The following is a 21,047-nucleotide window of genomic DNA, read 5'->3' on the forward strand; positions in this document are numbered from 1 at the left end:
ATTTAAATTGAAAAAATGTGGTTTCAGAAGTAATGTGTGAAAATTTGCTTTCAGCCAGTAAATAATTCATTGTCAGAACAAATTTCCAACTCGTGCTGCAGAAGTGGATACAAAAAATATATGAAAGGATTATACAAGTTATGGGAGGGGGGGAGATATAAGTAGTTTAATTGTTTGCTTACCTATTTTTGGCTGATGCTGTATAAGATTTCTTCCTTGCTTCATTTGTCATTATTAATACTAAATGCTCCAACTTAAGAAAGCTATAATGAATGTGATCATCAATTGTATGTTGGTGTTGTGTGGGTATGAGAGAGAGAGAGAGAGAGAGAGAGAGAGAGAGAGAGAGAGAGAGAGAGAGAGAGAGAGAGAGAATGTGTATCTATACAGCACAACAGCTGGACATTTACCATTCTCTCTAATACTTTATATATATAACTCCTTGTGTGAATTTGATAGTTGTCCAGCGAGGTCTGAGTTTGTGCTGCTATAAGAAGCTTTTTTTAGTAGTTTTAGCCTTCCTAAAAGGAAGGCTAAAACTACTAAAAACTTCTTATAGGAGCCTTATCCCTCTAGAAGAATTTTGTTATATGGGAGATTAAACATTAAGGAAGCAGAGATCAAACTTAACAAATCAAATTTTCCACAAAAATTATCTATGAAAATAATTACATACCTGTGTCAGAAACTTTTAATCGAAGAGGAATCGTTACTGATGATGGTGGAGATTCTGTACTCTCAGGTTCTATATTCTGATGAGATTTGTTTGATGAGTTCACTGTTACTGTGGCTGCAGAATTACTTTCTGCTAGATTTGCCAAGGAAATGTTTTCTTCTTTCTTTAATGGGAACAAAATAAAAAGTATAGAAATAACTAAAATTAAATAAATTCTCAATCTCTCCACACACACACACGCACGCACAACTCTTCTGACCATATGTGGTCACCCCAAAGTATAAACAGAAAATTTATTACTTTAATGTTATAGATAATCTAAAATAATAAAAGAGGAGAAAAAAAAAAAAAAAAAAAAAGAAAAGAAAAAAAAAGGGGGGGGGGGGGGGGGGATTTAATGAGGTATTTAATAGTTGACCAATAGGAAAGATGAAAGCTGAAGATATAATAGTATCAATTACATTTTCACACACAAAGCAGTTTAAGAAGAAAGCAATATAAAGATACAGTAGAACTGGGATACGAAATTCCGACATAGGAAGTTTTTCCCTGTATTACGTTTGGTTTCTTGAGTCCCAATTTCACCTCTATATATTGTAATTATTATTTTCCCATGTAAGAAGTTTGCCCGGGTAAAATGTTTTCCTGCATAAAAAGTTTGTGATAAAGAATACATAGTGTATTATTATAATGATGTTTTAGCACTTAACACGTTTTTTAAATATAGAAATTCTTGATTTTTATATTAAAAAATATTAAACAATATAAACGTTTTGGTAATCAAACAAGTTAGTGCCAAGCATCATTTTAGTTTGTAGTAAATCACCGAAGTAGGTGAAATGGAATTGTTTTTGATCTATCTCATATCTTAATGCCTTCACAAAGAGTTACCGTGTAATTGCACTACCTCTGATAACCAATGCTTTGCCAATGGAGAAGGCTCATGTTGCTTATTCTCGGCGGATACCACCACCCCTGGGTGGTGGTATCCACTGGCGAAGTACTGCCTATTCAAGAACCCAGTGCCAAAGCATTGCTTATACTAGGTAGTTCAATATCAGGGCAACTCGTTGTGGCATTCACAACATGGGCACAGGCAGCATGGTGCAAGTGCACCACCTTTGGATTTCGAAGTAATACACAATTTTTTATATTTTCATTAATTTATTTAAACATTAAAATAACACAATTCTTTCTTTCAAAATACAAGTACTTTCTCCCACCAACATGAAACTCAGCTGTACACGAAAATCAGCCAAACTTGACTTAGTTAAAATATTGCACGTATTCGAAAATTTGGTGAACAAAAAATTTATTCCCATATGCACCACTTTCCAAAATATCCTGCCAGCACCTGTGATCCACAATATGAGATATCACAAGAATGATGCCTTCTTCGATAGCTGATAACTTGTTTGATTAGTGAATTTTCCGTAGTCTGTGGTTTTAAGCACTTAAAAAGTTTTTAGTATAAATATTTTGATATAATGGAAGTGACATTACAATTGTTTTCGACATCCATAATTGGATACATTGACCATGTTAAGCGTTAAGTTCTAATGGTTGTGAATAGTTCTGAATTACTTAGTGGATTGTTGCTCTGTCTTACTGTAATTGTAACTTTTTTAGATATGTTGAAACTCCAAAGGAGCTCACTTCCGACTTGGTAATTATTATCATCAATTTATCTCTCTGTCGAGGAGACATCCCTGGGACAGCCATTGGCTAGAAGGCCGTGAGTTACATTCTAAGGCGTGAGTATTAGGTAATGAATTTAATGAACCCAATGTTAAGCAATTAGAAATCCTCAGTTTAAAATTGTTTCTCATAGGCAGAGTAAAATATTTATAAATTCAGAAAAAGTACTTAAAAATAAACTTTAACTTATGTATGTGTATCTTTTCATTTTTATTTGTGTATTTCAATACCTTTAGGTTATTTTCCCTTCTACGAAGTTTTCCCGCGTAATAAGTTTGAAACCTTGAGTTCCTCAGAAAACTTCTTATCTGGGTTCTGCTGTATGTGATTATAAAGGAATGATGATTTTTTTTTTTTTTTAGTTGTTGGCGCATCGGCTTCTGTGGCCATAATGTACCGCCCAAAGTTTTTGCATTTTACTCTGATCCAAGAGCAAAGCAGAATTCTTCGAAACCACGACCTTTGAGTTGCCAGGCAGGCACTTTACCCACCTGGCTAGCCCAGTCGGAAGGAATGAAGTATGAAAATTTTTAGGTGTAACGGTCAGTGCATAAATGGCAAATTCTACAAGTACTAAAGGATAGCAAGAAGAAATAAGCAAAGAAGAATAATAAAAGTTCAAATAAGGTGAAAAACTAACTATGTTATATACATAATTAAGTTATACATAATTAACATAGTTAAATACATAATTAAGCACTTCCTAATTCATTTCACAAATATATGTGGTCTCAATTCTAAACTCAACGATGTCCATTTGCACCTGCAGTTATCGGGTTGATTCAACTACTGCTCATCTCAGATGCCTAAATTATTCGCTGTACGATTCCTTTCGCTTCAAAGGTGGTACTTGTGCATATGTCCGTTCTGATATTCCCTGTCAGAGACGTGGCAATTTGGAATCTCCTCTCTTTGATCTTCTCTGCCTTAAAATCTCTCTACCTCATTGTATCAAATTCATCTGTTGTCTCTACCATTCTCCCAACTCCACTAATCACATGGAGCTCTCTGACTTCCACTCTTTGCAACTTAACTTTCTCCAGTCCAACTTTCCTAACAGTGAGGTAATTTTCCTTGGTGATTTTAATGTTCACAACTCCAGCTGGCTTCCACTTTCTAGTCACACTGACCCAGCTGGTCGAGATGCTGAGGCTTTTGCAATTACTAATGACCTTGCACAGATTGTTCATTTACCTTCAAGAATACCGGACAATCTTAACCATACAGCCAACACGTTTGATCTTTTTCTCAGAAACGTTCCTTCTAAGTACACGGTCAAAGTGAGAGGTCCTTTAGGCACTTCAGATCACAACTTGGTGATTGTCTTTTCTCCAATGGAGCCTTTATCTCATGGCTATTCCCAACATCGTGTTGTTTGGCAATACAAGAATGCAAAATGGGATGACCTGCGTAGATTTCTTTTCTTCTTTTCCTTGGTTGGATTACTGTTTCAAAACTTCTGATGTCAACGTTTGCTCAGATCGTGTCAGTGAAATTATTCTTGCAGGAATGGAATCCTTTATCCCACACTCCACTTTAAAATCTCGTCCTTTATCTAAACCTTGGTTTTCCAATAAATGTGCTAAGGCTGTTCAAGAGAAGACTGTTCCATATCGTAATTGGCTTGTTTCTAATTCTTCAGTTTCTGCCTAAACCAAAGCTTGCAACAATTGTAAAGCAGTTATTAATCAGTCCAAACTAGAGTTTGAACAGGCTAAGAATAGAAGACTTGCTTCTTGCCCTAATGGTAGCCAAGCATTCTGGTCTCTTGCCAAAGCTATTGGCCGCAACTTTTGCCCATCTCTGCTACCAACTTGGTCCAAACCAGATGGTTCTGTTGTCACTTCAGCCAAGGATAAAGCTGACCTGCTAGCATCCCATTTTACTTCCAACTCATGTATTAATAATCTTGGTAAAACAACTCCCACCATTCCCAACACACTCCATTCAATGCCTCCTGTGGTCTTCCGTCAAAAAGGATTTTGACGAATCTTGATGCTAAGAAAGCTCCAGATCCCGATGGCGTTTCTCCACTTGTTCTCAAAACATGTGCTCCTGAACTTACACCTCTTCTTTGCCGCCTTTTTTCACTTTCTTATTCCAAAGGTGTTTTTCCTTCTGCTTGGAAATTTGCTCATATCCAGCCAGTTCCTAAAAAGGGTGACAAATCCCTCCCATCCAATCATCGTCCTATTGCAATTACTTCTTCTCTTTCTAAAGTAATGGAGAAATCAATTAACCGCCAACTCTTAAACTACCTTGAAACCTTCTGTCTGATCAATGATCACCAGTATGGATTCTCTCAGTGTCGATCCACTGGTGATATTCTGGCTTATGCTACCCATTTATGGACTAATTCAATGGAAAAGTTCAGTGGAACTCAAGTAGTTGCTCTTGACATCTCAAAGGCTTTCGATAGTGTTTGGCATAAAGGTCTTCTAAACAAGCTTCCATCTTATGGTTTGCCAACTGTTTTTAGTAATTGGTTATCCAGTTTTCTCTCTGATCGCACACTGAAAGTGATGGTAAATGGCTCTCTGTCTTCTAACTTCTTTACTAATGCTGGTGTCCCCCAAGGTTCAGTTCTTTCCCCCACTCTTTTCCTCTTGTATATTAATGACCTTCTTCCATTGACTGGAAATTCTATGCATAGTTTTGCCGATGATAGCACATTGCATTCTACTTTCCATTTTGAGAAACCTTGCCCTACCCAATCAGCTTCAACTTCTCGAAAATCTCCTACCAAATCCTTAAATGCCGATCTTCAGGTAATTCTCCAGCGGGGCAAAGACAACTTAGTTGATTTCAACCATTCAAAAACTCAGTCTTGTCTTATGTCTCGCAAAAAGGATTCTTCTGTTCCTATGCTTATCCTTAGTGACATTCTGATTTCTAGGTAAAATGATATATCTCTTTTGGGGATTACCCTGACTTCTAATCTCTCTTGGCACAAGCACATTACAAATATTACTTCCTCTGCATCTAAAAAATTTGGTTTTCTCTTTCGCTCTCGGCGTTACTTTTCTTCGAAACAGCTGCTCACTGTATAAATCGCAAATTCCGCCCTGCCATGGAATATTGTTCCCACATCTGGGGTGGTGCCCCCAAAACCTCTCTCTGGTTTCTTGATTCCATTCAGAAGAGGGCAGTTAGGTTAATTAATGATTCATCTCTAACAGAGTCTCTCCACTAGCTGTCTCATAGATGTACTGTTTCTGCTGCATGCCTCTTCTACAGATACTTCCATGGGCACTGTTCCTCTAAATTGGTTTCTATAATTCCCGCTCTCTCTTCAAACTCACAGAACCAACTTTTTATCTTCTCGCTTATTCATTCAACTGCCATTTTCTGGAACAACCTTCCTTCATATGTAATTCCTAAAAATTACAGTCTACAGAAATTGAAGTTCAATCTCAACAAATATCTTCTTTCCTCTTCTAAACCTCGAACCCAAGCACTGAACTAAAGTACTATAGGTTCTAATACCTCTCGTGTTTGGGGTTTACATAATAAAAAAAAAAAAAAAAAACACGTAAAATGAAAATAAATCTTAAACAGTTATTACATAAGAGAATAAATTAATAATAAATTCTAAATATTAATTATGATACCATAGGTTGCATTAAATTTAAATTAAGAATGTTATATGAGGTGCGAGAAGCATGAGAGATAACGTGGATATCAATGTCAATGTCAACATAAACTAAGAGGGCAGATTATTATAGCTGACAACATCAACAAACTACATTTTCAATAGACTGAAAATGTAAAAACCTTCAAGGTACTAAGCCATAATATTCTATGTCATAACATTTCAGACTTTCATATGAATGAAGAGAAAGAGCAAAATAATAAATAAATGACATCTAGGAATGAACTAGAAGTACACTTTGAAGTAGTAACAGCAATAGTATGGAGGTCAACCCTGATGCTATGTAACTGCAAGTTTTTTTGGTTTAAATTAAATGATTAAATATATGTCATAAAATTGTAAATTTGTACAGTTGGTAAATAGCATGATTTGGATAGAACAAAAAGCTTAGGCAAGAAAAGGAAAAGAATGAAATTATGGCAGACTGCAAAATAATCAAGATGAAAGATAATAAAGATAAGTACTCTGCTAATAAAGGTAAGTACTCCAGCATGTTGAGAGTATAAAAGCCAAATTCTAAATAGAGGGCTTGGGCATGAGAGGAAATAAGTAGAAGAGGTGGTTAATAGAGTTCAAGTGTAATTGTTTATGGTAAGGGTTATGGGTAATGAAAAAGGCCAAAATAAAACCAACAGTCACATTAATCTAATAGTCATCAGTCTTTTCTTATCTAATAAGAAGACCTTATTCTACTGTCCCATTTTCAAAGAAAATGGCAAACTTGTGTTTCTCTGCTGCTTTCTTAATGAAATGGCAATAGCTTTTAAGTCATGCCATTGGTACTTCTTGTAGTTGATGGATTCAATAAGAAGCTTCATGTTATTGTATGATTCTTTCATGTGAACTGCATGGCCTACTGGAATTGATGGTAGTACCTTGCCTATATAGTAGCACTGCTTTTAAACTCAATTTAGAAGAATCTGTGAAGAGCCTTCAGTCTTGAGTTCAATATTAAATGAGTCCATTAAAACAAAATAAGCAGTGAAATTAACAGTTATATATTGTTTTTTTTATTGTCAGAGTAATGGTACGTTTCTGTGTATCAGTATAGCTCTAAAAAACTATTAGGTTTGTTTTTTAGATTGTAATACTCAAGTGAAACAGTGGACAACTACAACATACAATTCATAAAATTATAAAATTAATCCTAATTATCATCTTCACACACAGATAGACATATTATAGCAAAATGCACACATACATACAGAAGGCAACAGATCCTGGAGGGTAACTCAATTAAAATTATGAAAATAAAAAGTTTACTGGAATGTTTTTTTAAAGTTTTGTTTCTTCAAATATGAAACATCTTAACCCAGCACCTAAAATTATAGTAAAAACAGTGATTAGCATTAGTAGAGGCATATGCAGGGCCAAACTTACACTTCTCGGGGCCCGAGGCGCTAAGCTCGTGGGGTCCCCTTTTAGGATACAAGTCCAAAAAAAAAAAACTTGCATATAAAAATAGTATCGAAAATGTTGGAACAAAATTATAATAAAATCATCCACATTTTGTTTGTTAGCAGTAAATAATAGCAAGTACATTATAAAATAGCAATGCAATAGCTAAATTATGAGTTTATACAATTTATGTGCATAAATATTTTTTCTTGGTTTTGCCTTGGAAAAAATATCTATTAAATCATTTTAATTAATGCTGTATACTAATTCAGATTCAATAAATAACAATGCCAAATTACTAATTTTTATCTTGAATCAAACTATTCCTCAAATAGTTTTTTACTCGTTTGAGAACAGAAAATGGCCGTTTCCCCTCTTCCGTTTGTCGCAGGCATTGGGAGAAATATTTTCAGAATTGTTTGGACATTCGGAAATGTTGATCTAAATCCATCATTAATAATATTGTATATATACTCAATATTTGAAACATTTTTTTCTTTGGCATAGAAGCTCCAGTTAGGATTAAAGGTAAGCAGCAGCCATTATCAATCCACTGCTGGGTGGACGCCTCCTCAACAATTCATGTTGAAGGAAATGGACCATTATCTGTCCCACTTATCCACTGTGGGTTGGCAGATTGACCATATTTGGCAGTAATGCTGTTGGCACTAATGATATTAAGAGTAGGAGACCGGCAGAATTACTTAACAAGTATAGGTCAATGTTGAAAAAATAGGTTGTGCGTTAGGATTGAATTTGAAAGTGTCTGCAATTCTGCCCAGACACGATAGGAGGGAGGATATGATGAGAGCCTTGTCAATCAATTCGGCCCTAGAGAGACTGTGCAAGGCTCAAGGGGTAGAAATTTTCTCGGCCCGGTCTGTACTTCTAAACAGGAGAAACTGCTTCTACAGGGATGGGATGATCTTAAATAGAAAGGGTGCAAGAATATTTGCTGATGCTATTGACACAGAGTTAGGTGGGTCAGAAAACTGCTAGCTTCGGGTGGATACACAGCCTAATAGATTAACAGTAGCCGCTGGCAGAGGTGAAAGTGTTCCTGCACTGCTTCTATTGAAATGCAATTGAGCAGCAGCCTGGAAACCACGGCAATGGGGATTTCCACGACTGCTAGGAGTCATAGTGGAACAAATAAATACATGGGCTGTGTTAGGGTAGCTAAGAGTAAAAACAGGTGCATGTACACTTGCATGTACAACAATGCTAGGAGTATAGTTAATAAATTTGATGAGCTTGAAGTTTTAGTCAAGCCATCAAAGGCAGATATTGTTGGGACATCAGAGACATGGTGTCACACAGACATAAGCAGTGCAGAATTGGAAATTGGGGGGTTCAATGTGTACAGAAAGGATAGACAGGACAGGAAGGGAGGAGTGGTTATGCTGTTAGTTAAGAAACATAAAATCTAAGGAAGTGCATCCAATTGATGTTGGTGGACAATGCAATGTTGAGTCTGTTTGGTGTGACAAGGAAAAGGAAAAATGAGAGTAGGTATGTGTTATAGGCCTAATGAATCTGATGAGTATAATGAGCAATTGTGCAGGAAAATAGAGTGGGCCAGTAAATCAGAGTGTCTTATAATCAGAGATTTTAATTTCCCAGAGATTGACTGGAATTTGTGGGTTGGTCACTCACACACTAGCAAGACCTTTTGTGGATTGATTGGATGATTGTTTTCTACAGCAGCATGTTCGGGAGGCAACTTGAGGGCGTAATACTCTTGAGCTCATTATCAGTAGTGATACTTCATGCATCAAGAATCTGCAGTAAAGGAACCACTTCCCTTTACCCCTGATGATATCAACCACTAGGTTATTATCATCAGGGGTAAAGGGAAGGGTTTTTGCTTTCATAAGGTGACTACGGTGGTCTGAGACAGTATTTAAATTCTATACGGTGGGACCAACTGATGATGTTACCAACATCAAATTCAAAATGGGAAGCATTCAAAGAAATAATCTTGGAAGCTACTAGGCTTTTCATACCAACTAAGAGATATTGTTCAAGATTTAGGCCTAAATGGATGTCAGAACAAATTAGACATGTGGAAGAGAAGTAAAATGAATGGGATACAAATAAATTCACAGGCGGCACAGAAGCCTATGATAGATAAAAGCTGATCTGTAACCAAGTCACAAAAGAAGTTAGGCAGGAATAGGCAGATTATGAGAAATCTTTGGCAAAGGATGCAAAGAGAAAAACAGCAAAGGGTTTTTTACTTATGTAAACTCTAGAAGGAAGGGGATGAATCGGTCCAATTCATATCAATGAATTGGTCCACTTGATATCGATGGTTCAACTGTTGATGATCTTGCTCAGGTAGCTAACAAACTAAATGAATATTTTGCATCTACATTCACACATGAGGAGCTATTCACACATAATCTTCTAATAACTGAGAGTAAAGTGGAGGAGATATTGTTGAAGATAAACATAAGATTCCATCCACCTGGGGTGGATGGAATCTATCCAATTATATAAAAGAATGCAGCAAAGGAAGTAAGCAAAACCTTAGTCATAATTATGAGAGCTTCCTTGGACTCAGGGGAGGTACCCATGCAGTGTGGCATTGGAGGCAAATTGCTGCTATGGATAAAGAGATGGTTAAGTGGGAGAAGACAGAGAGTGGTAATCAATGGACACTACTCTTTGTGGACTAATGTTATTAGTGGAGTCCCCCAGGGTTCAATGTTGGGTCCACGGTTGTTTTCTGTATTCATTAATGATATTCATGATGGTATATCAGGCTTAATGTCCAAGTTTGCAGATGATAACGAAGGTCAGCAGGGTTGATAAAGACACAAATGCTGAGAGGTGGCAACTGAAGTTTAACATTCACAAATGTAAAGTACAGGTGACTCCCGCTTAACACTGATAATTCATTCAGGAAAAAAAAAAGAGTGCTAAGTGAATCCAGGCGAAGGGAGAGCCGCATTCCCATAAGGTTACATATGTATTTGTGAGTTTCGGTCGGTGCCGTAGGATATTTCCTAACCAAAAATAAACAGTAGTAAAAAGATGCACAAACTTTGGTCAAAATATTTAATATTCAAATATTTGTACATATAAAATATTTTGCATTACATACGTATATAATTATGTGGTAACTACTTACGTATCAAAATTAAACTTAAATTTCCAATTAAAATTATGAATTTAATTGATCTAAATTGATTTTAATTGATTTAATTTAATTGATGAATTTAATCATGAAAAATGTGTCGGTTTTAGGTTGTACTTTGGCCCTCTTCCTGGTAAACTAAAAGTGGTTTTAATTTTAAATCCCCCGCAGTGTTACCACCCAACAATAAAGTCAACCAATCCTTCGTCGCTTTGAAACCTGGCATGTTTTTTTCCTTCTTTCTATGAAACTTCTTTATCCAATGAATCCAAAAAATTCCTGCTTCATATAGGTTAAAACCTTGTTGAGAAGTACAACACATAATATTCCTCTTCAATAATTTTAACCAGATCATTTTTGAAAGTTTTGGCTCCTTGATCTGCACTTGCGGCCTCTTCGTGGATTTTAACAGCCCTTACTAGTTTTAAATCGTTCCACTTTTTTTTTGGTGAATTTTTTTCTGATCATCATATAGGCTAATCTCTCTCCTTTTTTTTTTTTCTTTTTTTATAATATTTAACTTAACTGAATACTGTTTTGGATATTATCTTCAATAAAATTAGTTAAAGTCTCTCCATTTCAATCCTAATAGCTGGCCCATCCCTAGTTGCTTGCAGTGGAACAGCTGTCTTTCCCGCTGCTAAAATTAATTCTGTATTTTTTATAACTGTTCATACGGTTAAACTTGCTAGTCCTAAATTATGGCACATATCAGCTTGTCGTTGACAGGAATCGATTTGCTACAAAACGTCTAATTTAATTTTCAAATTCCATCTTTTTCTTAAATTTATAGTCTTCGTACTGCATCCAGACGTTGCTTTTTCATTCTTATCTGCCATTATTAACTCTTCAAAAATGTAACTGTGTTGGTTACATTAATTATGATACAATGTTCGAGTAAACTGTCCGTTACGCAGGAGGTCTAATACTGTACTGAGTGATGACTAGACTTTGGATAAATGCATATAATGCAAATATTACAAGCAATATATACTTGGTCATTTTTTAAAATGTTGACTTGATCATGTTTTAAAATGTACTGCAATTAAATTGGTGCGTGAGAAAATTTCACTGAGCGTGGGAAAATCGTCAGCTGTCGTCAGCCTTTGTTCTACTCTTATACCCTATTAGAGAATTAGGAGAAAGTGATTTTCCTTTATTCTGGAAATTAATCTGTTCTTTCGGTGAAATGAGTCATTTACGCTTTCAATAAATCTCAATAAATAAATTGTAAACAGAGATAGGTGAGATTTATTACAATGTAAACAGAGATAGTTTAGATCAGGGCATTAAAAAGAGAAATCGGCTTAAAAATTTCAGTTTTAGAGGCCCTCCTCTATCGTGAAGCCAGAAGCTAGTGGCCTCATGCACCTATTTATAAGTACAGCCCTGGGAATATGATGCAAGAAAGCAAGCTTATATAGCATCAGCCAAAAAAAAAAAAAAAAAAAAAAAAGGGCTCAATTTTAATTTAGCCCAATCCAATGAGTAATCCGAGCAAGCGGAAGAATCCCATTAGCATTGAGCTTGCTCAAACCATTCAAGACCTTATACATCTCAATTATATCACCTCACAGGTGCCTAGTGTCCAGAAGCTGAAGTTTTCAGAACTTAAGCCTTTTTTCATAACACCAACCCTTTGTTCCACTCACCAATCTTGTTGCCCTTCTCTGTACTCATTCCAGCAGCTCTACATCTTTCTTAAAATGAGGCCTCCAGACCTGTATACAGTATCAAAGTGCAGCCTCACCACTGCCTTATACAAAGGTACAATCATCTCCTTATCCCTGCTAGCAAAATTGCTGTATATCATTGACAAGACAACATGAGTAACCCTTGCAGCCTTTTTGCACTGCTCAGAAAAATTCATATCTGACTGCATAATTACCACCAGGTCCTTTTCATTCTCCACAGTTCTGAGTCTAGTACCACACAGTTGGTAGGTTACTCTGCGGTTACTGCTACCGATATGTAGTACTTTACATTTGTCAATGTTAAACTTCAACTGCCATCCTCTCAACTTTTCCAGATCCTTCTGCAGTAGCGTACTATCACTGCTGTCATTAACAACCCTACCAACCTTCGTATCACCTGCAAACTTAGACATTAACCTTGATATACCTTCATCAATGACACTGATAAATACCGAAAACAACAATGAACCCCACAACACCGAACACTGGGGGGTCTCCACTAATAATATTAGTTCATGAAGAGCAGTGACCATTGATAACCACTCTCTGTCTTCTCCCATCCTTTTATCCTTTGCAGCAACCTGCCCTTAATGCCATACTGTTCCAAATTGTACAGTAGTCTTTCATGTGCCACAGTATTAAAAGCTTTGTTAAAATCCAAGTATATATCAAAATTATTCTTTGCATCCAGTTCCTTTGTGATCACATCATAGTATCCAATCAAATTTGTCAGACAAGACTTCCCCTTAACAAACCCATGCTGTGTCTTAACTATAACTGCAGTTTTGTCTAGATGATCCTGCATTGCTTCCTTAACCAGTGACTCCATTATTTTCCCTGAAACAGAAGTTACACTAACAGGTCTGTTATTACACGTGTCACCCCTTTGTGAATTGGTGACACATTTGAACATCTCCAGTTCATAGGGACCTTCCCTGAATCTAAGGAGGCTTCCATAATTATGGCTAATGGTGTGCTTACTTCCTTTGCTGCCTCCTTTAATATAACTGGATAGATCCCATCCACCCCAGGTGGGTTCCTTATGTTTATCTTCAACAATTTCTCCTCCACTTTGCTCTCAGCTATTACAAAATCACTTAGCATCCTGTTATAGTTTGATAAACTTCTGGCATTCCCCTTCTTGAATAACTCCTCATGTGTGAATGTAGATGCAAAATACTCGTTTAGTTTATCAGCTAGCTGAGTATGATCATCAATGGTCAAACCACCTATGTTAAGCGGACCAATCCGATTCATTCCCTTCCTTCTAGAGTTTACATAAGTAAAGAACTCTTTGCTGTTTTTCTTTGCATTCGTTGCCAAAGATTTCTCATAATCGGCCTTTGCCTGCCCAACCTCCTTTGTGACTTGATTATAAACTAAGCTTATATCTGCCATAGGCTTCTGTGTTGCCTGATAATTTATATCAATCCCATTCATTTCTCTTCTCTGCCACAAACCTCATTAATTAGTCTTACATGCATTTAAGCCTAAACCTTGAACAATATTTCTTAATTTGTATAAAAAGCCTAGTACCCTCCTAGATTAAGTCCCTGAAGTCTTCCCATTTATAATTCGCCATTGGTAACATCATCAGTTGATCCCACTGTACAGAATTTTAAAACTCTCTGAGACCACTCTAGTCACCTTTACGAAAGAAAAACACTTCCCCTTACCCCCTGATGGTAGTTACATCTTTAAGTAAATCCCACATCAGTAGACTGTGACCACTGCCACCTAGTGGTTCCTTTATCTGAAAATTCCTAAAGCGTGTTTATGTGCATTTCTAATTTATCTGCATTCCTAAAGTCATCACTGCTGATAATCAGATGAAGAGTATGACTCCCTCTGGTTGCCTCTCGAACATGTTGCTGTAGAAAACAGTCATACAACAAATCCCCAAAAGTCTTGCTAGTGTGTGAGTCACCAACCCACAATTTCCAGTCAATATCTGGAAAGTCAAAATGCCCCATTATAAGACTTTGGGCCAGTAAATCAGAAAATGAGACAGTAAATTACACTATTTCTCTGCACAATTGCTCATTATAATCATCAGATTCATAAGGCCTATAACACACACCTACTCTCATTTCCCCCTTCCCAGTGCTTATGTCATGCCACACTGACTCAACACTGCATCCACCAATGTCAATTGGATGCACTTCCTTAGATTTTATGTTTCTTAACTAACAGCATAACCCCTTCCTGTCCTCTCTATCCTTTCTATAAATATTGTCCTCCCCAAATTCCAATTGTACATTGCTTATAATAATAAAATTCTTTATTCATAGAAATATAGGACAACATTCACACTACAGGCAACCAGAGGAATCTCACAATTAACTGTACACATTACATTCAGTACATAAAAAACTATGTGAGTATATAGCAAATACATAAAATACACAGAAAGTGCTAACAGATTATACACAGCTTACATTGAATTATATAGATTATATAGTTATTATAATAGATTATACAGAGCTTATATTGCATTATATCGATTTTATAGTTATCATATACAAGCTGCAACACATTAAGACAGTCTGGAAACTTTCACCGGGAGTTGACCAGTTTCGCTGACAACTGCAGGAATGCTGACTGCACTTGACTCTGGATTTGTGCTTTTCTTCTCTGTAGGCAGAATCTCTGGACCTCACATCCAAATCAATGTTCAAGGAGTTCAGCACACTGATGATGCTGTTTGGAAAGTTCCGCTTAAAGGTCTAGAGCTTCTGCAGGTTAGAACAGAGCACTGGACGGTTTCTGAGGGCTGTACCAGGGATTTTCCAGTATGATTTCCCAGATATTATCGAAGTCAAGAGCAGCGGAGCACACATTAAGCACCATTGTGAGCTTCCTGGCATATGCCAGGTACTGGGCTAGGGTATATCTCAGATTTATGCAGAGTTGTGATTTTGATGTTGTATAGGGTAGGTGAGCCCAATTGTTGGCCCACTTTAGGACCTAGAATTCCAGACCCCAGAGCAACTTCAGACTGGAACAGGAGCAGCCAACCAAACTTCAATACCATGTCTGATGACAGAACTAGAATAGTAGAGGAGAAATTTTCAGACTGTTTCCTTGTTGTGCACTCTGCAGAGATCAAAGTTTCATACCCCAGAAAGCCCGTAATGTTCTTGAACGCAGCTGCTGGATTTGTTCCTTATACATTAGGTTTTTGTCCATTACCACTCCTAGGAATTTTACTGAATGAGCGGTGACGAGAACATGCCCTGCAATGGAGGGCTGCAGAGAGGCTGCTGGATTGAGGTCTGCTTGTGCTCTAGATGAGATGATGATATATTTGGATTTTTCAAGGTTTATTTCAAGCCCATAATAGGTAGCGTATTCACAGGAAGAGGGCAGATATTTGTTCAGGATGACAGACTTTGATATTTCCTCTGCCTAGTGTGGTGAGGTGTTAGCCGGTCTTGATTGGTAAGATACAATATCGTCGGCATAGGGCATAAATGCATGTATCTCATTCATTACCAGAATAAATATCACTGAAAAAAGCAGTGCCAACAACGATAAACCTTGGGGCATACAGACTTCCACCTGTTTTGTAATGCAGTTATTCCCTTGCTGGAAGGTAAGGCACCTCTTGATTAGCAGATTCCTGAGGAACTTCGAGACATTACCCGTGAAACAGTAGTAGTTCTCCAGGAGGCACATAAGTGGCTTAACTTTCAATGAGTCAAAGGCCACTTTCAGATCCAGAAAAACAGCATGAATAACATAACCTTGCTCCCAGGCTTGAACGGTTTCCAAATTCAGAGCCCGTATGCATGTTATTGGTGATCTTTGTGAGAGCGCATAATGTGTATGCTGAGGTCTCTGGGAAAGAACCTGATTGGCAACCACTTTAAACATGCACTTCTCCAGGCATTTGAGAAAAGGGGAGGAGATTGAAATAGGCCTATAATCAGCAGTTGAGGTCGGATTCTGCAAATTTGGAACTGGGATGACTCTATAATTTAGCCAAGTGTTACGGGCGACTCCCTGTTGTAAAATTCTGTTAAACAACTTCATCACCTCATTGCTGATGAAGTAGGAGGCAAATTTTAAACAAAAGGTTGGAATAGAGTCACTTCCTATTGTTTTCTTATTGGACAGGGTGTTGATGGCCTTGGTTAGCTCCTCTTTACCAATCATGACGTTAGTGAGATTAGTTATGTTGTAGTGAGCACTCTTCCAGGGGAAGTCAGCAGCTGCACTCTGTTTCGACGAACCGGGTTATATGATCGCACCATTCGGCCAGGTCTAACGATTCTGCTGACCAGGATCGCTGTTCACACACTATCCTCTTCTCCATGAACGAGTTGATAGCCTGCTTCTTGGATTTCTGGAAACTGCATCTGGCTATTGAGTATGCTCTTTCTGTGGGTGATCTCATGAATTGGGCATGTAGTCGTTGTTTTTCTTTAAACTGGTGCATAAGGATGCTGGACCACCATGGCTTTCAGTGTAGGCAGATGAAGCATACTCTTGACATGGCCACTCTAGCAATGAACAACAACCATTTCTGAAGCCAAAACGCAGCTTCCTCTATATCGATTTCACCAGGGGTAGAGCCTAAAGAGATCCATTGCTGTTTCAATTTTTAGGTATTTTGGATCATATACAGCCTTCCTGATCTTTTCAATCAAGTTCAATTGGTTTGGTTGGTTATGGCATTCTTTCAACAGGATGAGAGAATGCTTCAATTGGCCTGTGGTCAGAGGAAACTGCCGAATTAGAACTGATTACTGCTTCAACATTCTCATGGCTGGAAAAGATTCTCTGTAAAGTGACTTCTCTGCAAGAGGGGAGGACACAGATGCAATGGATGTTGAGACTAAACAGATCCAAAATTAACTGATAGAGGTTATTTGTTATTTGGTTTTTCGGAGCATTAGGCCATATTGCTCCAGGGATATATGCGGTGGTCATTCCCTGACCTTTCCGGATCCTCTGTATTTGTTTGGTCACGGGCTCGAACCCCGATCTAATCAAGAAGTGTGTGCTATGCACTGCTGCTCCTGCCCACCTGGCTACAGAGGTGTCAACTGATCGAGGAGCTTCGATGCAGCTGGCAGGGGCAGGTTGAAGCCTCTGCGGATTATTACTTTCTGGTTGCACTTTATGGAGGTCAGGAGCCAAGCAGAAAAATTCGTAATGTATTGATCTGCAATGGGTGGGGGTAAGTAAACTGCACATACTAGCAACTGTAGTCCATCGACTAGATAGACGCCTATAACAGCCTCAAAATTGCTACCAGGTATGTCCAAGATTTGATCAGAGGGAGCTGTTGCCTTTGGCAGATTAAGACTCCCCATTCTTTCCTATCTTTCCTGTTCACCAGAATAGAATGATAACCGATGTTGGTGGTGGTTAAATGGTGGTTGGTGGCGATATGTTCATGTCACAACGAAGCCAGGTTTCAATAAGGATAACAATGTCGTAATCCACACTTAGAAGTATGTCAATCAGGCCACTGAGCTTGTTCTGCATGAAGCATGTCACATGTTTATCATTAATGGGCTTGGTCTGGATTAAGTTTCTAGGGTTCCTATCCCTGAGGATGGTGGCTGATTGGAACTGGATTCCTCTTGGGCAGGGTGTGGCACTATGACCCGCCCTACCAGTAATGTGCCCTTGAATCTGGTTATCAAACTTGAAGAGATGATTGCAGGATTTAGTCCCCACGGTGGCTGCTCTTCTTTTATCAGGTTGAAAGTTACAGTCTGGTTTGCTGCCTAGCTATGCAGAGAGATGCACCCTGCCCACCTCTGGTCTCGAGATCACATGTACTCCTGGTTGCACATTATGGTCGCCAAAAGATGGCATCACTAGGAGACCTGCAGGCCAGATATCTGTATTTAGATACCTTACTACTATTAGGATCTTTGATCTTGATCCGGAAAGATGCATAGGTTCGATGCCCATCTGAGTTCCCACCAGGCATCGAGTCGATGCCTGGTGGGAACTCTGATGGGGGTACTGGGTACCTGGAACTCTGGTGGGGTATCGGGTGTGTCTAGCTGCTTCAGAAGGGTTTCAATTTGTTTCAATGTTGTTTCCGGGCATAGTCGACTTATATGCTAAATGGTTTAGACCTCCTTCCTCTATGTTGCACGATTTTAATACCTAGTGGGTTAGGGTTAGAGCCAATAACTACATCACGATTCTGATCTGCTCGGCTGACAAAGGTCTCTTTTAGTCTCTTTTACTAAGACTGGCCTTGCCTTGCTTGGGAGGCACATTACTTCTGCTTAGTGCTGATTTCTTCCCCCATGTTTTCGCGACTTCCGGGGAAGGGGGTGAAGGCAAAAGGATTGCAGGAAACAGCTCTGTTGGGAACCCGCACGATGCGAGAGTCAGAAACCATTTGTTTTGGGTGTTCAAAAATTTGCATAGGTAAGGAGTCTGTATCATGGATGGGCTTACTGATGGATTCCAGCAGCAAGGACACAGAATGGTGCGTAGAATGTTGTAGGTCTTCCAGCAGCTGTAGTGACTCTCTTAGGGTTATATTCTCCGTGCAGAGCTTTCTCAGAATATTCTCAAATAAGGTAAGCTTCTTGCCCATTTTATTACAATTCTGACACAGTAGCTCCTCGTGCTGCTCTAGAACCTGATCAGTTTGTGCCTGAATGTCTTGGCATAGGAGAACTGTGGCAGAGTTGGACATGCTTACATTAGGTGACCTGCAGTCAACTTCGTCGGAGTAACCTGCTGGCGACGGAGGTGGGACGTTATCCCTTGCCTTTGATTCTGTGGCATTCACTTTGTGCCCACGGTATGCAGCACACTGCCGTCGCGATCACCTCTGGGCTGAGGTGCGAGCTAAGTTTTTTAAAAGACAACAGGTCTCACAAAAAACAAGCCTACAGGAGCCATTGCACTTGATCCAGCAATTTGTGGATTGTGAGCATTTTCTGCACGTTTCCGATTGTTTCTGCACCATGTCGCTACAGGTATAGCAAGGCTTAAGTTCATGGGAAGAATAAAAGTTTAGAATACAGTACTTACTTTATGACATATGCTGAAAGACGCTTCACCCTACCGGGAGATTATCACCCCTTCCTGACATTGGCAGTGGTCACAGACGGTAAAGATGGCAATGAGGTAAGAAAATTCTTCCAAGCTGTAAGAATGGCGAGCTTCCACAGCAAAAAGATACCTGATTCGATTTAACTTACAGGATAGTTGGAAGTGTTAGAAGGCACAGAACTTGAAGATTTTGACCTCGGGAGACATAAAAACACTTGGCCGTTGCCCTAGTGCATGTGTAAGACTCTACTCATTAAGTAATATTAAAAAACAATTATATCCGTGTGGTACCACATCTCTGATATCCAAACAATATTCACTTTTGATGTCTTGACGAACACTTCAAATTCATAAAATTTGAATTGATTATGCATGCCTTACTACAATTTTGTCAAAGATGGATATGTGGAAGAGGGTCAATCAAATGGCAACCAGTCATGACTTACTGCCCTTTCTTCTGGAACTGTCTAAGTACCAACTTTCATTTTAATTTCAGGAAAATGTTTTTTTGGTGTATTTTTTAGATTCTGCTTGTATTACACCAATATTTCATCTTTTTTTTATGAACTGTGAAGTTTATTGTGGAATTTTTTAATTTTAATAATAAATGAAATATTTAAAATATGCTGTTTTTTACACTCATTTTCAAAAAAAAAAAAAAAAAAAAACTTATTTTATAACAATATAAAGGCAAGTAAGCTCTTTCGGTTAAAGAAAGGGTACTGCCATTTTTCTTTAAAAAATACATTATATAGACAAAAAACATAAACAAGACTATAACCATTAAGCATGCATAATTTCAAATGTGCACATATTTCTATTCTTTATGTGCAGAACATTTCAGTTGATGGAATATTTACATTAAAACATAACAAATTCAATGTTATCAACTGAGGTTGATATACAATTTATTAGAAGATAACGCAGATTGACACTTTCAGTTCTAGAAGATCATAATGAATGAGTTTAGATGGGGCAGTGTTCTTCTTGAGGAGATTAGTTGGTCCTAAAGAAGCTTGCTTCAAATTTTTAGGCAATGCCAACAGGCACAAATGTGTCTGCTGCTCATCTGTAAACCACAGCATAATGATAGAAGAACAGCTAAACCAACCACACATTACAGCTTAGGGCAGAACTTCACATTTTAGATCTGTGTCCAACAATAGAGCAGTCAGAAGAGATATATACCTAAACGTGTTGATGAACATCATCACACCACAATGGCACCAGCAACACAATCTAGAATTGTTCTATCAGCAAGACAGAGTGCCACATGATACATAATTTGTTAGAAATGACACGGTTGGCACTTTCAATTCTACAAGATCATAATGAATGAGTTAAGACAGCGCAGTGTTCTTCTTGAAAAAATTACTCAGTCTTAAGAAACTTGCATCAAATTGTTAGGCACAAGTATGTTTACTGCTCATCTGAAAACCACAACATGACAAAAGAATGGCTAACCCAAGGTGTTACAGCTTAGGGCAGAAATTCACATTTTGGATCTATGTTCTTCAACAAATCAGTCACAGGAGAAACATATCTAAACATGTTGAGAGACATCATCATCATACCACAAATGGCACCAGCAACCCAATCCAGAATTGTTCTTCCAGAAGGTGTGCCACTTCATTATACTCAAGAGGTGTGCACGCCTTACTAGAATTTTGTCAAAGATGGATAGGTGGAAGAGGGTCAATCAAATGGCCACCAGTCATGACTTATTGCCTTTTCTTTTGGAAGTCATTC

The 21,047-nt window shown here is 38.0% G+C and overlaps 1 protein-coding gene across 3 annotated transcripts in view; it reads right to left on the bottom strand.

Annotated features, from left to right (window-relative positions):
• The window catches only part of LOC150074973 (uncharacterized), a 763,849-nt gene that overhangs the window by 287,988 nt on the left and 454,814 nt on the right, over positions 1–21,047 (bottom strand). For all 3 annotated transcript variants that reach the window (XM_090388939.1, XM_090388938.1, XM_090388937.1), the window contains exon 13: positions 677–839. In XM_090388939.1, the coding sequence (XP_090245065.1) occupies positions 677–839 (163 nt within the window). The remainder of the gene's footprint in view (positions 1–676; positions 840–21,047) is intronic.

Source organism: Mastigoproctus giganteus, chromosome 14 (genome assembly GCF_048544385.1).
Source record: "Mastigoproctus giganteus isolate SK-2022 chromosome 14, ASM4854438v1, whole genome shotgun sequence".
NCBI classification, from domain to species: domain Eukaryota; kingdom Metazoa; phylum Arthropoda; class Arachnida; order Uropygi; family Thelyphonidae; genus Mastigoproctus; species Mastigoproctus giganteus.